This window comes from Leucoraja erinacea, chromosome 17 (assembly GCF_028641065.1).
Source record: "Leucoraja erinacea ecotype New England chromosome 17, Leri_hhj_1, whole genome shotgun sequence".
Classification (NCBI taxonomy): domain Eukaryota; kingdom Metazoa; phylum Chordata; class Chondrichthyes; order Rajiformes; family Rajidae; genus Leucoraja; species Leucoraja erinaceus.
Genome location: NC_073393.1, coordinates 19,470,651 through 19,490,349, shown reverse-complemented (window position 1 = coordinate 19,490,349; position 19,699 = coordinate 19,470,651). Strand labels below are relative to the sequence as shown.

Sequence of the window (19,699 nt, the reverse complement as noted above, 5' to 3'; positions counted from 1 at the left end):
TAATAGATGTATGATCTGCATAAATGGCCAGTCCAATGCAGACAGTTAGCAAGTTACTTGACAAGGTCCCGGCATAGAGAGCCAGTCCAGAAAATCATGGTACCTGGGATGCATAAAGCATTGTTAATTACAGTATTTCAAGACAAATAATTCGTGACAGTGTGTGTGAGCGAGAGAGTGGATATGTGACAGTGTGTGTGTGTATGTGTGAATGAACTGCAAAAATGACTACTTATATTAAGGGCTATGGGGAACTGGTACTTTGAGAGGAGATTGGGCAAGGGTCAGATCAGATTTGATCATGTTGAATGGTGGAGCTGGAATGTCTCTGTCTGAGCGAGGCCGAGAGGGCTTGAACGAGGATCGAACCCGCGGTGTGATAGGTACAGGAGTTGAACTGAGTTGAACTGTGCTTGATTCAGTGTTTTTACTAAAATTAGACTGGGGGGGGAAGCTTAGAAAAGAGGAATTATCACACTCAGGCTATGGGGGTGACCCTGAGTTTCCCATTCCATGCAATATTAAATCTCAATCTCACTGCTATTCCTACTCCTTTTGTATTCAGAAGGGTCCTGACTCGAAACATCTATGTTCTCCAGAGATGCAGCCTAACCCGCTGAGTTACTCCAGCATATACTCTTTTTTTGTGAACCAGCATCTGTAGTTCCTTGTTTCTAAGGTTGGTTCCAAAAAAGACTTGGTTCCAGTGTACAAGGTCATGGTGGGTTCAGTCAGTGTAAACAGACTAAAATGATCCCATTAACACAGGTGAAGGACTGATTTGAAATGATTAGTAAAATATCCAGAAGTGGTGTGTTTAAATACTTTAAGAGAATAGCTTTAATATAAAATGCGCTATCTGAAGACTCAAGGGAAAATGTGATAAATTACTGCAAAGAAAAGCAATTGCAAGGCTATTGGAAAAAAGTGCGAGTGATGGGGGAAAATTATGCTTGCTGTATCACTCTATTAGCATGACGCTGAATGGCACTTTTGTATGAGAAGGATACTGTGATCTCTGTTGTACTGACCTGCTGACCATAGTCGATCTCTCTTCTGTCAAATGCATACTTGATAAATGAGGCCTCTCCTTTCAGCGTAATCTCATATGTTGGCCCACCTTTCACTTTGCATATTGCTTTCACCTTGCTCCTGATGTTCGTGTGCCCATAAAATGTAAATGCCATTTGTTGAATTTCATTTGGATGTAGAACACCGAACAATGGAAGGATATCAAATACCTATCAAAGAATGATACATGCAGTTGAAAACAATAGATCTATCAGAGATATTCCCCTTCTTCGCTTTCCTTGCATCATAACAATCTCGTTTTGTCAGCTTTCCAGTTTTAATAAAGGTTCTTCAACCCAAAATATTAATCCTGTTTCCCTTCCCACAGATGCACCCTAACTTTGAGTATTTCCTGTTTTTATATTGTAAATAACGTGGTAGTCTTATTATTGTTATGTTGTTGCTGTTTATGCATTTTCTTCATTAAGGAAGTTATGTCAGCAAGATTGTTTTGTTATTCATACAAGGCAGTATGGGTTTCACAGGCTGAGCTAATTACCCTTGAGAAGGTAGTGGTGAGCTGACTTTGTGAATCACTGCAGTCCCTGAGATATCAGAATACCCACAATGCAGTTAATGAGGGAGTTCCACAATTTTGATCCAGTGATGGTGAAGGAACAGCAATGTATTCTCAAGACAGGCAGGTGTGTGGTTCAGAGTGGTACTTCCATGTGGTGTTTTCAATTCAATTCAATTCAACTTTATTGTCATTGCACAGATACAAGTATAGGTACAACGAAATGCAGTTTAGTGTCTGGTCATAGTCATAGTGCAAGATAGGAATAAAAAAAGAACAGAACAAGTATACATTAGAGTAAGAAGAGTACTGGTTAACAATGTGGATGGAGAGACCAAAGATATCTAGCGACGGGACTCCGAGTTCAGCAATGTAAGTGTGTTGTTGAAAAAGCTGTTCCTCATCCTGCTTGTTCGAGACCTGAGGCTCCTGTACCACCTCCCTGATGGGAGGAGGGCAAACAGTCCATGGTTAGGGTGAGAGGGGTCCTTGATGATCTTCCTGGCCCATCTCAGACACCGTTTTCGGTGGAGGGCATCCATGGCAGGGAGCGGGGCACCGATGATGTGCTGAGCGGTTTTCACCACCCGTTGTAGTGCCTTCCTATCTGCTGTGGTGCAACTGCTGTACCATACCGTGAAGCAGGTGGTCAGGATGCTTTTGATGGTACAGCGGTAGATGTTGGACAGGATCTGGGCGGACAGGTGAGCTTTCTTGAGCCTTCTCAGGAAGTAAAGGCGCTGCTGCGCCTTTTTGATCAGTTTGGTGGTATTGAGGGACCAGGACAGATCCTCCAGGATGTGTACCCCGAGGAATTTGTGGTTGGAGACGCGCTCCACCTCAGTCCCATTTATATGGATGGGGGTATGTCTGCCCCCTCTGTTCTTCCTGAAGTCAACAATAATTTCCTTCGTCTTCTTGCAGTTGAGGACAAGGTTATTGTTGGCACACCAGGCTGCCAGGTGCTGGACCTACTCCCTATAGGCTGACTCGTCGTTGTCACTGATCAGTCCCACCACCGTGGTATCGTCGGCAAATTTAATGATGGCGTTGGAGCCATACTTACGGATGCAGTCATGGGTGAAGAGGGAGTAGAGGAGAGGGCTGAGCACAGCCCTGTGGCATGCTCAGTGTTCAGTGTTCAGTGTTATAGTGGAGGAGGTGAGGTTGTTGACCCTAACAGTCTGTTGGTGAGGAAATCCAGTGTCCAATTGCAGAGGGAGGTGGAGATGCCAAGTCCGCTGAGTTTGGTGATCAAGCTAGCGGGGATGACAGTGTTAAAGGCGGAGCTGAAATCATTGAACAGCAACCTGATGTAGGTGTTATTGCTGTCCAGGTGGGTCAGGGCTGAGTGTAGGGCCGCCGATATGGCGTCCTCTGTAGACCTGTTGGTCCGGTAGGCAAACTGATGGAGGTCCAGTGTGGGGGGGAGGCTGGCTTTGAGGTGAGCCAAGATCAGCCGCTCAAAGCACTTTGCGATGACATGGGGTGAGTGCCACTGGGCGGAAGTCGTTGAGACTCCCTGAAGCTGATTGTTTGGGCACTGGCACAATGGTTGAGGTCGTGAGGCAAGTGGCGACGACACCCTGGGCCAGTGACAGATTGAAAATGTCAGTGAGGACCGGGGATAGTTGTCCAGCACATGCCCCGTGCTTTTGCTATCCTTGTCCTTCTAGCTGGTAGAGCTGGTGGGTTTGGAGTGTGCCAGGAATTATTGATTTAAATCTTTTTATTTGAATTTCACAGCAATTTGCATACATACAATGATAACAGACAGTGACAGTCAAGGCATAATTGTGCAACAGTATGTAAGCGACCGTCAAAGCCCTTACCCTTACCCACCTTCAACCCACCCAAATCAGGTCGGAACCAAACGGGGACAAACAACACTCACATACATACACATACACACAAATATGGTAAGATAAACAAAACAAAAAGTACTAAAAAAAAAAAAAAAAAAAAAATTTAAAAAAGGGGGTCACTAATAACAGTAAATAAGTAAGTAAGTAATTAAATAAATAAGTGTGGGGAGGTTGAGGTCCTCAGGCAAGTGGCGACGACACCCTGGGCCAGGGACAGATTGAAAATGTCAGTGAGGACCGGGGATAGTTGTCCAGCACATGCCCCATGCTATTGCTATCCTTGTCCTTCTAGCTGGTAGAGCTGGTGGGTTTGGAGTGTGCCAGGAATTATTGATAAATTGGTGCAGTTCAAAGGTTCAAAAGTCTTTTATTGACACACACGTACCAATTAAGGCCAACAAAAGCCAAGTGTAAAATGTACACTTTTACGTATAAAGCCAATAAATATAGAGCAGTGGTCACGTCTCCCCAACCACTTCCCCAAACAATATTAATACATTACATTGTATTTTCATTCTGACACCTATCTCTGACAGCTCTCTCCCCTTTCTTGATCTCTCTTTCTCCATCATAGGGGACAGTATGATGTCCACTCCTACAGTTATCTGGACTACACTTCTTCCCACCTTTTCTCTTGCAAAGATGCCATGCCATCCCCTACTCTCAATTTATCAGTTTCCACCGCATTTGTTCCAAAGAAAAGGCAGGCAGATGGGCAGAGGGGGTTGGCTGGCTCAGCTGGTAAGGAAATAAATTCAGTCCTTAACAAAGGATGGCATAGGATCATAATATGTAGAATCCTTGTAGGTAGAATTAAGGAACTTCAAGGGTAAGAAGACGTTGATGGCAGTTCAATGCAGGCCTCACAACAGCAGCCAGGATGTAGAAACAATTGACATGTAAGAAAGGCAATGTTACAGTGGTCATGGGGGATTTCAATATGCAGGTAAACTGAGAAAATCAGGTTGATACTGAATTGCAAGAGAATAAATTAATAGAATGCCTATGGGATGGCTATTAAGAGCAGTTTATGGTTGAGCCCACTACGGAAATGGCAAATCTGGATTTAGTATCATGTTATGGACTGGATTTGATTAGGGGACTCAAGGTAAAGGAACCCCTAGGAAATAGCGATGATAATATGGTAAAATTCAACCTGCAGTTTGAGAGGGAGAAGATGAAATCAGATGTATTGGTATTACTGCTGAGTAAAGGTAGTTACAGAGGCATGAGGGAGGATTTGAAAGTTGATTGGAAAGAGACCCTAGCAGAAAGACAGCATAAAGGTAAAAGAGAAGGTGTATAATATTGCAATGATGAGTGGGTGGCTAGAGAATTGGGAAGTTTGTGAAAATGAACAGATGGCAATTAAAAAGGAAATAAGGCGAGAAAAGATAAAGCATGAAGATAAGCTAGTCAATAATATAAAAGAGGATATCAAAGGTTTCTTCAGATATATAAAGAGTAAAAGAGAGGCAAATGCACCACTGGAAAATGCTGGAGAGGTAGTGATGAGGAATAAAGAAATGGCAGACAATTTGAATATTTTTTTTGCATCAGTCTTCGCAGTAGAAGGCATCAGTAACTGTCAGAAATTTAAGAGAGCCGGGGCAGGGGTTAGTGGGGTTGCTATTAGTAAGGAGAAAATGCTTGGGAAGCTGAAGGATTTGAAGGTGGATAAATCAACTGGACCAGACAGACTATACCCCAAGGTTCTGAAAGAGGTAGCTTCTAATTATGGAGCCATTAGTAGTAATCTTTCAAGAATTACTAGAATAAGGAGCAGTCACAAATAATTGGAAATTTGCAAATGTTACTCCACTGTTCAAGAAGGGAGCGATGCAAAAGAGGGGAAACTATAGGCTGGTTAGCGTAAAATTAATGGTTGGTAAGATTTTCGAGTCCATTACTAACGATGTTAGAAATACATGACAAAATAGGCCAAATTCAGCATGGTTTGGTGAAGGGGCGATCTTGCCTGACAAATCTGTTGAAATTCTTTGAGGAAATAAATAGCAAGATAGACAAAAGAGAGCCAGTGGATGTTTATTGTAGGAAGGAACTGCAGATGCTGGTTTAAACCAAAGACATACACAAAAAGCTTGAGTAACTCAGCAGGACAGGCAGAATCTCTGGAGAGAAGGAATGGATGATGTTTCGGGTCGAACGGTCTCAACCCGAAATGTCACCCATTCCTTCTCTCCAGAGATGCTGCCTGTCCCACTGAGTTACTCCAGCTTTTTGTGTCTATCACCAGTGGATGTTTACTTGGATTTTCAGAAGGCCTCTGATAAAGTGCTGCACATGAGGCTGCTAAACAAGATGAGAGCCCATGGTATTAGAGGGAAGACACGAGCATGGATTAGATTGGCAAAAGGCAAAGAGTGGGAATATAAGGGTCTGTTTTTGGTTGGCTGCCAGTGATTGGTGGTGTTCCGCAGGGGTTGGTCAGATTAATATGCAAGTTGAATTAGTAACAAGGAAAGCAAATGCAATGTTAACATTCATTTCAAGAGGAATATAAAAGCAGTGATGTAAGATTGAGGCTTTATGAGGCACTGGTCAGACCGCATTTACAGTATTGTGAACAGTCTTAGCACCATATCTGAGGAGGGATGTGCTGGTGTTGGGGAGGGTACAGGGAGGTTTATGAAGATGATCCTGGGGATGATTGGGTTAACGTATGATGTGCGTTTGACAGGCCTGTACTCGCTGGAGTTTAGAAGGATGAGGGGAGACCTCATTGAATCTTACCAAGTAATGAAAGGCCTGAATAGAGTGGATGTGGAGAAGATGTTTCATAAGTGGGAGAGTCTAGGACCAGAGGGCACAGTCTCAGAATAATAGGACATGCATTTAGAAAAGAGATGCGGAGGAATTTATTTTTCCATAAGGTGGTGAATCTGTGGAATTCTTTGTCTCATAGACAGCTGTGGAGGATAAGTCTTTGGGTATTTTTCAAGTGGAGATTGACAGATTCTTGATTGGTAAAGGTGTCAAAGATTACGGGGAGAAGGCAGGAGTTTAAGAGGGAAAGATAAATCAGCCATGATTGAATGGCACAGTAGACTCGATGGGCCGAATGTCCTAATTCGGCTCCTATGACATGAATTTATGAACCTGCTGAAAATATCCAACATCCTCTGTTCTATAAGATGTTGTTCACTGCTGTAACTTCCAGATAATTACATGTCCATAATATGCTTGTTTCTTACCTGCTCCACACCTAATGTGGCATCGTTCTGGTCTTGGTTACAACTCCATGGAAGACACTGGCTATCTTCAGTCTGGTCTTTTAGCAGCTTCTCTGAATCAAGTAGATTCAACAATCTGTCCTGAAAAGTACAGCAGCTGTGCTCAGACAGATACCCTAGAATACTTTAACATTCCTCCTGAACACACTGCCAAATAAAGACTGAGGGTTCCCAGGTAGAAGGTTAACATACACCCACCTACAACCCCTTTTACATTCTACTGTGAATTTGTTGGTCTCCCATTATCACTACAAGGTAAATCAGAGGGCTGATAATAAGTTGAGAGCGGGATTATGGCCAGAGTATGAAACTCTACATGTACAAATCAAGTACTGCTTCTCCACTCTTTGTTCATATTCTTGGATGAGTTGGCGGTCAAATTCCCATTAAAAACTGACAAAAATGTTACGCATTTGGTACAGAACTAAATATGAGGGGGTAAAGGATCACTTTGCAGTCATCCATAATTAGAAGGTTAATTTGATCATCACAGATAGTCAGATAGTCAAAATACCACAGATAATCTGTGGTATTTTTTGGCCAAGCATCATACTGTATTAGCCATCTACAGTACTTGAAGCAAGAAGAGGAACCTCATTTTCTCTTGGCAAAAATATAATTGGTAATCATAGACCTCCAAGCTCTGCAATGACTGCAGGCTTGTCAAATGCTCTGGAAGTGACCAAATCCACACATAGAGCTTCAATTCCATGGGTGAATCCACACAGAAAATAGGAGCAGTAGGCTATTCGGCTTATGGTTGATCTATGCTGGCCTCTTCTTCTGTGCCCGTTCCCCACAAACCTCAATTCCTCGATCCTTCAAATATTTAGCTATCTTCACCTTAAATATATCAAATGATCTGGCATCCACCACGTTGACCTCTACCACTCCATGGCCAGAAAATTCCAGATATTCACTACCCTCCAAGAGAAGACATTTCAATTCATCTCAGTTTTAAATAACCAGCCCCTTTTTTGTAGCTATGCCCTCATCTTTATGTCTCTCCTACTAGTGGAAATATCTCAACATCCAACCTTTCAAGCCTCCTTCTATGTTCAATAAGGTGTGTCGCGTGAGTTTGCAAATGCCCGTGTGTTAAGGTTAGTGTTTGAAGTCTTTCAAAACAAATAAATTAATGGATATTTCTTTCCTGCACTGCTTGCAGATCTTGCTCTGTGCAGTTAGTTTCCAGGCCTCTTATTCCCGGTGCCACCATGTCTGGGTTCTTTTGGCACCTGCATACAGACTTTCCAGCTAGTCCACAATTATGTTGAGATTGATGCTTCCTTTCCCAACTAACCATTCAATACACCAATTCCCTCAGAGCACATGGGGTTATGGGGATAAGACAAGAGAATATGGTTGAGAGGGAAAGATAGATCAGCCATGATTGAATGGTGAAGTAGACCCGTTGGGCGGAATGACCAAATTCTGCTCCTATGACTTATGAACTTATATCTCCATCTACAGGTAACAATATTTTGGACCTGATTTCACAATGTGCACTCTGACCTAAGTTAGGTCAAGATGCGATTAAACATTTCATTGTCCACTACCCCACCACCCCCACCCCACCCATGTTCCAATAGCGGATACCTTTTCTGTTTTATTGAAGGTAACACTTGAGCTCTCTTTGGGCGACCCAATGCCCTCCCGTATTTCATTCTCAGCATCAGTTTTCTCTTCCTCATTGAAATTCAGAGTTGGTGTTGACGGATTTCTGTGTAGGATACATAATAATTGCTTGATTATAATCCACATAAATAAGATTGCCATCCACAGCTATAAAACAAAGCGGCTCTGAGACTTTTTGTGTAGCTCCACGCAAATATATCTAACTCAGTTTCCATCAAATAAATCATTATCACAGTGAGGAAATCTCATGCCACTTCATCTCCGGAATGGTAAATGAGTGCCTACAACAATATTTGGAAAGCAAATGAAATCTGAATGCTGTGTTACGCTTCCCAAGTAAAGATACCATTTGATGCAATATACATTCAGTAGGTCATATGCATCACCCTTTATAAGAAGGCAGTAGTTTTTATTTTACTACTTCCACGTACTGTGCAGTGACAATGCAAAACTGGAGGCTGTCATACAACTACCAAATTCAATCCTGGCCTCCGACACTGTGGAGGACACTATTGAGACTGCAATGTGGACAGGCTGGCACCTCAACTTGCCTAGTTTTCAATGTTTTAGAAGGATCTAGGGTGATACAGTGGCGCAGAGGTAGAGTTGCTGCCTTGCAATGCCAGAGTCCGTGGTTTGATCCTGATTACGGGGGCTGCCTTTACGGAGTTTGTACACTCTCCTTGTGACTGTGTGGGTTTTCTCCAAGTGCTCTGGATTCCTCCACACTCCAAAGATGTACAGGTTTGTAGGTTAATTGGCTTCTGTAAATTGTAAATTTTCCCTAGTGTGTCGGATAGTGCTAGTGTTTAGTTTAGTTTTAGTTTAGACATACAGCGCGGAAACAGTCCACGCCGACCAGCCATCCTACACCCACTAGGCACAATTTACATTTATACTAAGCCAATTAACCTACATACCTGTACGTCTTTGAAGTGTGGGAGGAAACACAAGATCTCAGAGAAAATCCACATGGTCAGAGGGTGAACGTACAAACTCCATACAAACAGCACCCGTAGTCGGGAACGAACTCGGGTCTCCAGCGCTGCAAGGCATCAAATCTACCCCTGTGCCACCATGGCACCCAGTATGGGGTGATCGCTGTTCGGCATGGACTCGGTGGGCATGGTAATGAAAACCGTGGATGACTTAGCAGATAGGCAGCATCTCCAGAGAAAATGGATATGTGACACTTCTTGAAAAGTCTGAAGGGTCCAGATCTGAAATGTCACATATCTATTTTCTCCAGAGCTGCTGCCTGACCCACTAAATTACCCCAGCATTTTGTGTCTACATTTGGTATAAACCAGCATCTGCAGTCCCTTTTTGTTATATAATGCTTTAACATTTCTCGTTTCATTCAGGAACATCTGAACTTGTCAATGCCTGAATGAAAATGTTAAAGAGACTAAGAAACATTGCACTCTCACATCTCTATATCTATTGCCTTACATTTATGTAAAGTTTGCTTCCCTCAAATTGAAGGGATTTTCCAAAACTGTTTGCATCACAGGCCCACTAAGACAGGTAATAACATCACTTGGTGCCTGTAACAGCACAAAGTGTTACTGCCCCATATATACTGCCATTGGTTTTGGGTACATATAACAATAATTCTGCATTGAGGCTCAACGGAGGCTATGTGGTAAAACAAAACTACAATGTAATTACATAAGGACAAACTCCAGAGCACCAAGACTGGCACATATATGGTGTTCCATCTGAAGCAGCTCTAAACTATCTTAATTCCTGCTCAACATTCACTAGTACATTCTAACCTGTCATCGTCCCCAATGGGCATGGTAGATTCAAGAGCGGATAGTTCAACAAGTTCTACTTGGTCTTTGTGTTGCTTATGACTTACAGTCTCTTCTTCTGGTCTGCAAATAGGTGAAATCCTATAAAAAAGAAAGAAACAGGCAAGCAGGTATTTGAGGAAGTATCAACTCCACATGCAAATAAACTATTAATCTACCCCGCTGCAGCATGATGGGAGTCTTATATAGAAGAAAAGTCAGGGGAAATTGTTCACATAACTAACTGTTAATCTATCATTCTTTTTTTTTAATTATGTTTGATTAAACTGAAGCCTTTGTCAACCCAATACATGCATAGTCATGTATTTACCATAAATAATATCTTCTATTAAGACATCTCCAAATGAACTACAACTACAATGAATGGCTTCTTCAAACTCTCTTCTATTCTCAGTTCCCAATTTATTCCCAATGCAGATATATCTTATCATTCCACTCTAAGTGTGCCTTGAATTATGTCTATATATTTTGGCTTCTTTATCATGCCCAAATGTATCACTTTAATTTCTCTCTCTCCTTTTTAATCTTTGTTTATCAATCCCTCCCAAACGCTCTCTCTTTAAATCATGTTTTCATGTATTCTCATCAATCCTCATTTCTTATTGGGACATCATTGGTACCTCGGCACTTGTAGCATCTCATCCGTGTAGATTTTAACCGCTGTCTCAATTCATCATGTCCTCGCTCCTCTGCGTTCATTACTTTGTTATTCTCCATAAATCTCTCCATCCAACAACTCATAAACAGTGCCACAATCTCAATCTCAGTTTATAACTTCAATGCCTCATCACAACAAACACAAACACAAATCCTCGTACTTCTTTACAATCACAATACCTCTAACGCTTCCAATCTGAACTGTATATGCCTGGAAAATAACTCTTGTCGACTTCAGATACAACTGCATTTTAAAATGTCAAATTGAGACATTTATGGAGAGAAAATGTCAAATGGAGGCAATAGACAATAGACAATAGATGCAGAAGTAGACCATTTGGCCCTGCGAGCCAGCATCGCCATTCAATGTGATCATGGCTGATCATCCCCAAACAGTACCCCTTTCCTGCCTTCTCCCCATATCCCCTGACTCCGCTATTTTTAAGAGCCCTATCTAGTTCTCTCTTGAAAGCATCCGGAGAACCTGCCTCCACCACCCTCTGAGGCAGAGAATTCTACACTCACCACTCTCTGTGCGAAAAAGTATTTCCTCGTCTCCGTTCTAAATGGCTTACTCCTTAGTCTTAAACTGGCCCCTGGTTCTGGACTCCCCCAACATTGGGAACATGTTTCCTGCCTCTAGCGTGTCCAAGCCCTTAACAATCTTATATATTTCAATGAGATACCCTCTCATCCTTCTAAACACCAGTGTACAAGCCCAGCTGCTCCATATTCTCAGTATATGACAGTCCCGCCATCCCGGGAATTAACCTTGTAAACCTACGCTGAACTCCCTCAATGGCAAGAATGTCATTCCTCAAATTAGGGGACCAAAACTGCACACAATACTCCAGGTGTGGTCTCAATAGGGCTCTATACAACTGCAGAAGGACCTCTTTGCTCCTATATTCAATTCGTCTTGTTATAAAGGCCAACATGCCATTCGCTTTCTTCACTGCCTGCTGTACCGGCTTGCTTACTTTCATAGACTGATGTACAAGGACCTCTAGATCCCGGTGTACTTCTCCTTTTCCCAACTTGACGCCATTTAGATAGTAATCTGCCTTCCCATTTTTGCTACCAAAGTGGATAACCTCACATTTATCCGCTTTGAACTTCATCTGCCATGCATCTGCCCACTCCCCCAACCTGTCCAAGTTACCCTGCATTCTCATAGCATCCTCCTCACAGTTCACACTGCTACCCAGCTTTGTGTCATCTGCAAATTTGCTAATGTTACTTTGAATCCCTTCATCCAAATCATTGATGTATATTGTAAATAGCTGCGGTCCCAGCAACAAGCCTTGCGGTACCCCACTAGTCACTGCCTGCTATTCTGAAAGGGACCCGTTAGTCCGTACTCTTTGTTTCCTGTCTGCCAACCACTTCTTTATCCATGTCAGCACTCTATCCCCAATACCATGTGCCCTAATTTTGCCCACTAATCTCCTATGCGGTACCTTATCAAATGCTATCTGAAAGTCCAGGTACACTACATCCACTGGCTCTCCCTTGTCCATTTTCCCAGTTACATCTTCAAAAAATTCCAGAGGATTAGTCAAGCATGAATTCCCCTTCGTAAATCCATGCTGACTCGGACCGATCCTGTTACTGCTATCCAAATGTGCGGCTATCTCATCTTTTAGAATTGACTCCAGCATCTTCCCCACCACCGATGTCAGGCTAACTGGTCTATAATTCCCCGTTTCTCTCTCCCTCCTTTCTTAAATAGTGGGATAACATTAGCTACCCTCCAATCCACAGGAACTGATCCTGAGTCTATAGAACACTGGAAAATTATCATCAATGCATCCACGATTTCTAGAGCCACTTCCTTAAGAACCCTGGGATGCAGACCATCAGACCCTGGGGATTTATCAGCCTTCAGTCCCATCAGTCTATCCAACACCATTTCCTGCCTAATGTGGATTTCCTTCAGTTCCTCCTATATATATATATATATATAACATAGTGGTACAAGAAATCTATGATCTTTACAGATCCATTACGGATGCCATGAAGAGGGAATTCCAGACCATGCTGGAGTCATGAGGCAATGACACAGATACCCATAGATTGTGACAAGGCCTACATGGTACAGAGCTAATGCAGGCAGTACCACATCCCCAATGAACTCAATACATCCGAAGTCCACTTTGAACACACGGTTGGTTAAGGAACATCAACTGTACCACCAATCAGGTTTGCCTGTACCAATGGTTACTGTGGCAAACATAAGAGTGGATGATAGTGAATCCGTGGAAAGCAACTGGCCCGGGTGGAGTCCCTGGCCATGTCCTCAAGATCTTTGCAGATCAGATGCTAGACATGTTCACATATATCTTTAACTTCTCAATTAACTTCTCAAAATACTCCATTCTGAGGTCCCCACCTGCTTCAAGTGTCACTCGATCGTCAAAAAGGCATGAAAAGGCACATGGCATTTATGGCAATATCCTGGCTCTAGTTATGATGCATATTTATCTCAGCCTTGATCCACTGCAGTTTTCATATCGTCGCAACAAGCCCACAGCCGATGCCAATTCCCTTGCCCTAAACATATCTCTGGAACATCAAGAAACTAGGACACCTATGTTAGACCCCTTTTTATTGAATATAGCTCTGCCTTCAACATCATCTTCCCATCCAAATGCATCTCCACACTCTGTCACTGGATCCCCAACTTTCTGAGCGACAGACCACAATCAGTGAGGATAGGAGACAGTGCCCCCTCTACAATAACCCTTAACACTGATGGGTGGCAAGGATGCAATATCAGCCCCCTACTATACTCCCTATACATTCACGACTGTGCGGTTAAATTTGGCTCCGACTTAAGATTGTTTTATTGTCATATGTCCCAGATAGAACAATGACATTCTTACTTGCAGATGGCACCACTGAGGTTCGCCAGATAACAAATAGTGATGAGCCAGAGTACAGGAAAGAGATAGAGAACTTAGTAACGTGATGTCAGGAAAACAACCTCTCCATCAACGTCAGCACGATGAAAGAGCTACAGTAGTTATCGACTTCAGGAAGCATGGTGTACATACACCAATCAGCATCAATGGTGCCAAAGTTCCTTCCAATTCTTCACTTTAGTGATTCCATTTCCTTTGTTATTCACCTCTCTGATCTCACCTTGGCCACACTGCACAGAAACTTTTTAAAACTCAAATTTGATACGACCCTTTGCCTCATTTGTTCTGAAGTAGATACTCTAAGGTTAGCCAATCTCTCTTCATTAATGTTAAACCATGGCCCCTTCTTTGTCCAAATCTTGATCTCTACCATGCAAAAAGCAAGAGACCTCGTTTTTCAATTAAACCACCATCTCAAGGTTATTAATTACACTTTATCTTTCACATTGAGCCAATCTTAATCCATACTTTTACTAAACTGATCAATCTATGACATGAATTTAGATAAATACAACCTAAATCCACATAAACTGCATCAAAAGTGCTATCATCAGCCCTCCTGAAAAATGTCAATAGCCAGAAAGACATGACCCACCCAATAAATCCAATGACTGTCCTCAATTCACCTACAGCTTTTCAAATGTTGAATCATATTGTTCCTCAATATTTTTTCCCAATAATCTGCCCGCTGTGAATGTCAGCTACTCTATTTGTTCCCTTTAATGTGTATAAGGCTGAGGTAGGCAGTTATTTTACTGTGATAATCAGACCATAGGCACAGAAATCACAGATTTTCAGTTAGTTTGGAACCGTTGCCCTATCATCTTGCATCAGACAAAATCAGTGAGGGATTTCCTGGAGAAAATGAAGACAATTTAGGGTCAAATTTTGCCTCTGTCCAGGAATCAGATTCTGATAAAGAATAGAGATTATGGACTAAAGCATATATTAGCAGAATAGCAAAACTTTTCCTTTACAGAAGGAACATGCATGGTAACTAAAGTAGTCCATTCAGCCCTTCAAGTCCATAATTTTTCTCATTAGATCATGGCTGATGTGCATCCTAACTCCATTTATTTGTCATGTGGCTGTAGTCCTAATTTTGAAAACTCCAGCAATTTCAGTTTGGGGGCTTTGAACTTACCCCCAGTTTTTGGGGAGAGTGAATTCTAGGTTTATATTACCCTTTGTGCAAAGGTGCCAATGCTAGATACCTGAGGCCTATGCCAATGATGGATACGTGAGCCATAATGTTATTGTCCTCTGTCTTCCTTGACATCACAGGGAATTTCATGGGTTTATGACACAAATGCTGATGGGAGCAAGCCGATAATAGAATAGCACTTCAAAGGGATTCTGTTTGGATGGGCTCAGTGATACAAATGACCTCCACTTGCTTAGAACAAGAGCTCACACTGAAGTACCTACACTTGCAAGCAAGTGGAAGTATCTTAAACACTAGATTGATAAGACATCAGGTTTGAAAAATAATAACTTATTTGCCTTTGTTCAAAAAATTGCACCTCTTGTAACTTTAAAAAAAATTGTAAAAATTCTACAGATATTAAATGCTTAAAACATCCTTTAGAACAGATCATATCATAAAGTGGCAATCAAAACCCATCAATGTAAAACTGTGAAAAAATACAGTTCAACATTAATTTTGTACAGGTAGGAATGCAAAAATCGATATTGTTTGATAGAGTGTCAATACCCGTATCATTAGGATGTCCAACATGCAATTTCCAGAGAAACAAAATTTGTACGAGGATGCATGTCTACAAATGATGCAAATATATTGTGCTTTTTTATACCCAACACCTTTCTCTATATAACAAAATGCATTTGATAGTGTGAGCTGATAGGAATCAGTGAATTGTTTTTGCATTCCTCAAATAATAAACCTCTTATCTCAGTAATGGAATTGAGAAAGAGAAATCTCAGATTTGTGGTGAAGGACCCAAAGGAAGACAACAAGAAACCATTTGCTTCACTTCTAGTGTCCAATCAAAGGGTGACTTAGCTACATACCTCACCCCCATTAGCATTAGCATTAATTTGATGCAGGGTTCATATTTAATTATGTATCAAGGGCCTGTCCCACTTGGGAGTCATTTGCTCGTCATTTATGCGACATCCTAAAAATTGGTTGGCGCGTCGTGAGGAGTGGTGGCGTATGCAGTGACGAGTGGTAACACACGGTGCCCCAGAATTTTGTGATGCTCAAAATCCTTGCACGCCACCTGCATGACATATCCCTTGTGCACGCTGACGTACCGATGGCGTATGCTGACGTACTGACAGCATACTTGTAGCGTACGGTGATGCACGAACATTACCTATGCTAATTTATTATGCGTCACCGTGCGTCAACCTCCGTAACCATGCGCCGCCCCTTTGCCGTCGGCGCTCCGTTTGTGCGTTATTTGAGCGCCGCACCACATGACCACTGTATAAAGCGCGCGTAGTTTTGAACATTTTTTACTGGGAAAATCCTTGCCACGGAGATCGGACTAAGTACGAACGACATCGCAAATGGCTCCCAAAAGAAGCAGGGCCCTCAAGAGCACTTGGCGCGCAACTGTCATACGGCTAGACAATTTTTGCCCAACAGTCACTATCGGCCTGTCGTGTAAATGACGTGCAAATGACGCCAAAGTGGGAAAGGCCCTTAAGAAGGAACTGTTATGTCTCTCACTACGCTGTTCACACAATCTATCCTGCTCTCCTTAATCAATCATTGGTCTTCCTTTTTAGTATAGCCTAAAATGCTCCCAATCACAGGCCTGTTGCTATTTCTGGCAACTTTCAGCCTCTTCTTTTCATTTAACACAAATTTCATCAGCCACAGATGATTTGCTTTTCTTAAATTAATAGATTTTAACTATTTTCAGAAAATAATATTAATTCAACTAAATTAAGAAAGAAAACCCATTTCACTTCATTTACCCATTTTGATATCCCTATTCAGTTGAATGGAGCCATGCTAAATGTAAGTTTAATCACCATGACTGTGTAGGTCTGAGGAGCTAGCTGCAATTCTGCCATCTAGCACCTTAGTTACAGGACACCCCAAGATTCAGTGGCAAATCCAAACCAGAGGTCAGACTTCCTGCCTTGTGCAAAGCAGCATGCAAGCATGGAAGACATACTTGCACACTGCAGAGTAAAGGTAAGGTAGTCTGTAAGCACTACGGCCAGCAGCTATAACTGCTAGCTAACTATCATTGGACTTTGGCAAATTATATCCAAGCTCAGGAGTTCAAGATAGTTCCTACAATATTTGTACTTGACAGCTTCTTATTCTGTTTTCAATATGCAGCTTCCTCCCTAGCCTTGGCATTTACAGGCACACTTGGATGTTCTCCTACACATAGGTCTCAAGGTAATCTCTCTAAAGTCCTATAGAATCTGATACTATTTTTTTTTAAATGATATAGCACTATATAAGCTGTCTTACCTCTCTTGGTATATTGAATCACCCTGAAGGAAGGACCAGTGATATGTCACTAATAGCGGGCTGCAATTGGTCATCGTAACATGGTGCACCATCTCTGTATCATTCAGAATGCAGCCAAAATCCACTTCAGTGGTTTCAAAATGCAAGTTGGGAAAGTTCACCTCACCCCTCAAAACCACATAGTCCACTTGTGGGTGTTCCAAGTACTTAATTGCAAGAAACTCCTCTGCTACACGTATGTACAAGTCATTCTTGTAAGATGGATCAAACTGAATTGACAGTTCCAGGGTCTCACCAACATTCAGTTTCACAGTCTGTATGGTGAAAAGAAGCACAGGAAGACTTAGAAATATTGGAGGCACAGGCAACAATTTTAGCATTACTAAATGAAAACCATATTTTAATATCGACCCTAACTCTGTCGCCATGGATATTATCCATCTGCTTTGATTTTCAGTAGTGGTCTGGTTTTATCTCAGAGTCCCAGCATCTGCGACTTATTGCTTTCTAAAACTATTAACATCAGCATAAGACTCTCAGGACCTCACAGCAGTAATGACGGGTGGAATTAACACGGCAGTTGAATAGATCTTTCACTCACTTAATAGCCAAAGTGTGCAAGGGTGCAGAAACCTAAAGGCAGTCCCACTGCTCTCTGAACAGGCCAAGTCTTAGCAAAATGATCACAAAGACTTTCAAATTAACTGCAATGTAGGATGAGCATCAGAATAAGCTGCAATGTCCGGCAGGGTAAAACAGCCTGCTGACAATCATTGTCTAGGCTTGTCTCGGTGGATACTGCTGCCTGCTGACTTAGCAAATGCAAGATTTGTGTTTAATGTGAAGCACAAACATTAGTGGGAGAGAGGATCACTAGAGAAAGTGCTCAATTGCAAGTGAGGTGGAAAGTTGTTTCACGGCAAGAGAAACATTTAAAAAGGCAGAATTGGTATATCCTTATTCACTTTTATTCATTCCCAGGATACAGGGGTTTATTTTATAATCCAATCCCTAATATTTATTTTGAAATTTAGTGGTAAGTTGTCTTTTTAACCACTAACGTTGAAGGTATTCCCACAGCAGAGAGTTCAAAGATTTTCATCAAATGACAATGAAGAACAGGAAATCCTGTCTAATACATTGGTCTCTTCTTCCTCTTCCTTAAGTGGACAGATCCACTTGGAATAGGTGTAGTGAGGTAGATGACATCAAGTAGATTCCTGTTATCGTAGTCTTGTCTCATATAAATGTCTTTGAAGCTTTGGCCAGTTCAGTAAGGGATCACAGAGCCCATCTTCAAAATAGATGTTAAACTCTCTGACCCAAGTATATTGAGCCCCTGATCCTTTCAGTGCATCTTCCAGGTGTTGTTTAATATGAAAAATATGAATTCATTGGTGGAGTAAATTCCTCAGTAGAAGGATTTCTTGCCATGTTTGATTTGAAACCAAGATATAAAAAGTGTTCAAGAAGGAACTGCAGATGCTGGAAAATCGAAGGTAGACAAAATTGCTGGAGAAACTCAGCGGGTGCGGCAGCATCTATGGAGCGATGGAAATAGGCAACGTTTCGGGCCGAAACCCTTCTTCAGACTCAAGAAGACTTTCGGTTAGAAATGTTACCTATTTCCTTCGTTCCATAGATGCTGCCGCACCCGCTGAGTTTCTCCAGCAATTTTGTCTATATAAAAAGTGTTTATATACAGTGAGAGGAACTCATTATGATGGCAAGTTTAATGACTAATTTGACGGTTAATAGTGACTGGGGCATGTGAAAAGTTTTATAGATGAAAGAAGCATTTAATGTTGAATGGAATGTTAAGAGCAGTAATTAAAGGAGTCAAGACATTTAATGGTGTGAGGAGGCATTAAACAAGTGAGAGAGGTGTACTGCAAGTAGTAAGGTCATAGAATCAGAGTCATAAAGCTACACAGCATGGAGGCCTTCTATGACCTTCCTAATTTCATACATATTGACCAATTGCCTTCCTAAGCAAGTCCCATATGCCTTCAAACCTTTCCTATCCAAGCAACTATCCAGTGTCCTTTAAGGTCATAATTGTACCCACCTCTACCACTACCACTTATTTAGACGTACGAAGCTCTTGTGAACAAGTTGCCCCTCAAATTCCTATTAGATCTCTTCCCTCTCACGTTAAACCTATGCCCACTAGTTTTAGACTCACCCACCATGGGGGAAAATACTTGGCTGTTCACCTTACCTATGCCACTCTTGATTTTATAGACCTCTACGTATATACTCAATTCTAAGCCTCTTAAAGACTTGGTCTCTCCTTATAACTACCCCTTGCACTTTTTTGCACCATTTTAAGTTTAATGACATCCTTTCTACAACAGGGTGTCCAGAACTGTACACATTGTACCAAATATGTCCTTACCAAACTTTTGTACAGCTGTAACATGATGTCCCAACTTCTGTACTTAATATCATAACTGAATTTGCCATTCTTACTACCGATTTGACTTGCAAATTAAC

General features: G+C 41.8%; 1 protein-coding gene across 1 annotated transcript in view; it reads right to left on the bottom strand.

Moving 5' to 3' along the window:
* The window catches only part of hydin (HYDIN axonemal central pair apparatus protein), a 341,361-nt gene that overhangs the window by 209,142 nt on the left and 112,520 nt on the right, over positions 1 to 19,699 (bottom strand). The window contains exons 23-27 of the mRNA XM_055648745.1: positions 17,204 to 17,517; positions 10,124 to 10,243; positions 8,307 to 8,430; positions 6,669 to 6,788; positions 1,032 to 1,241 (exon numbers count right to left, since the gene is read on the bottom strand). Of these exons, the coding sequence (XP_055504720.1) occupies positions 1,032 to 1,241; positions 6,669 to 6,788; positions 8,307 to 8,430; positions 10,124 to 10,243; positions 17,204 to 17,517 (888 nt within the window). The remainder of the gene's footprint in view (positions 1 to 1,031; positions 1,242 to 6,668; positions 6,789 to 8,306; positions 8,431 to 10,123; positions 10,244 to 17,203; positions 17,518 to 19,699) is intronic.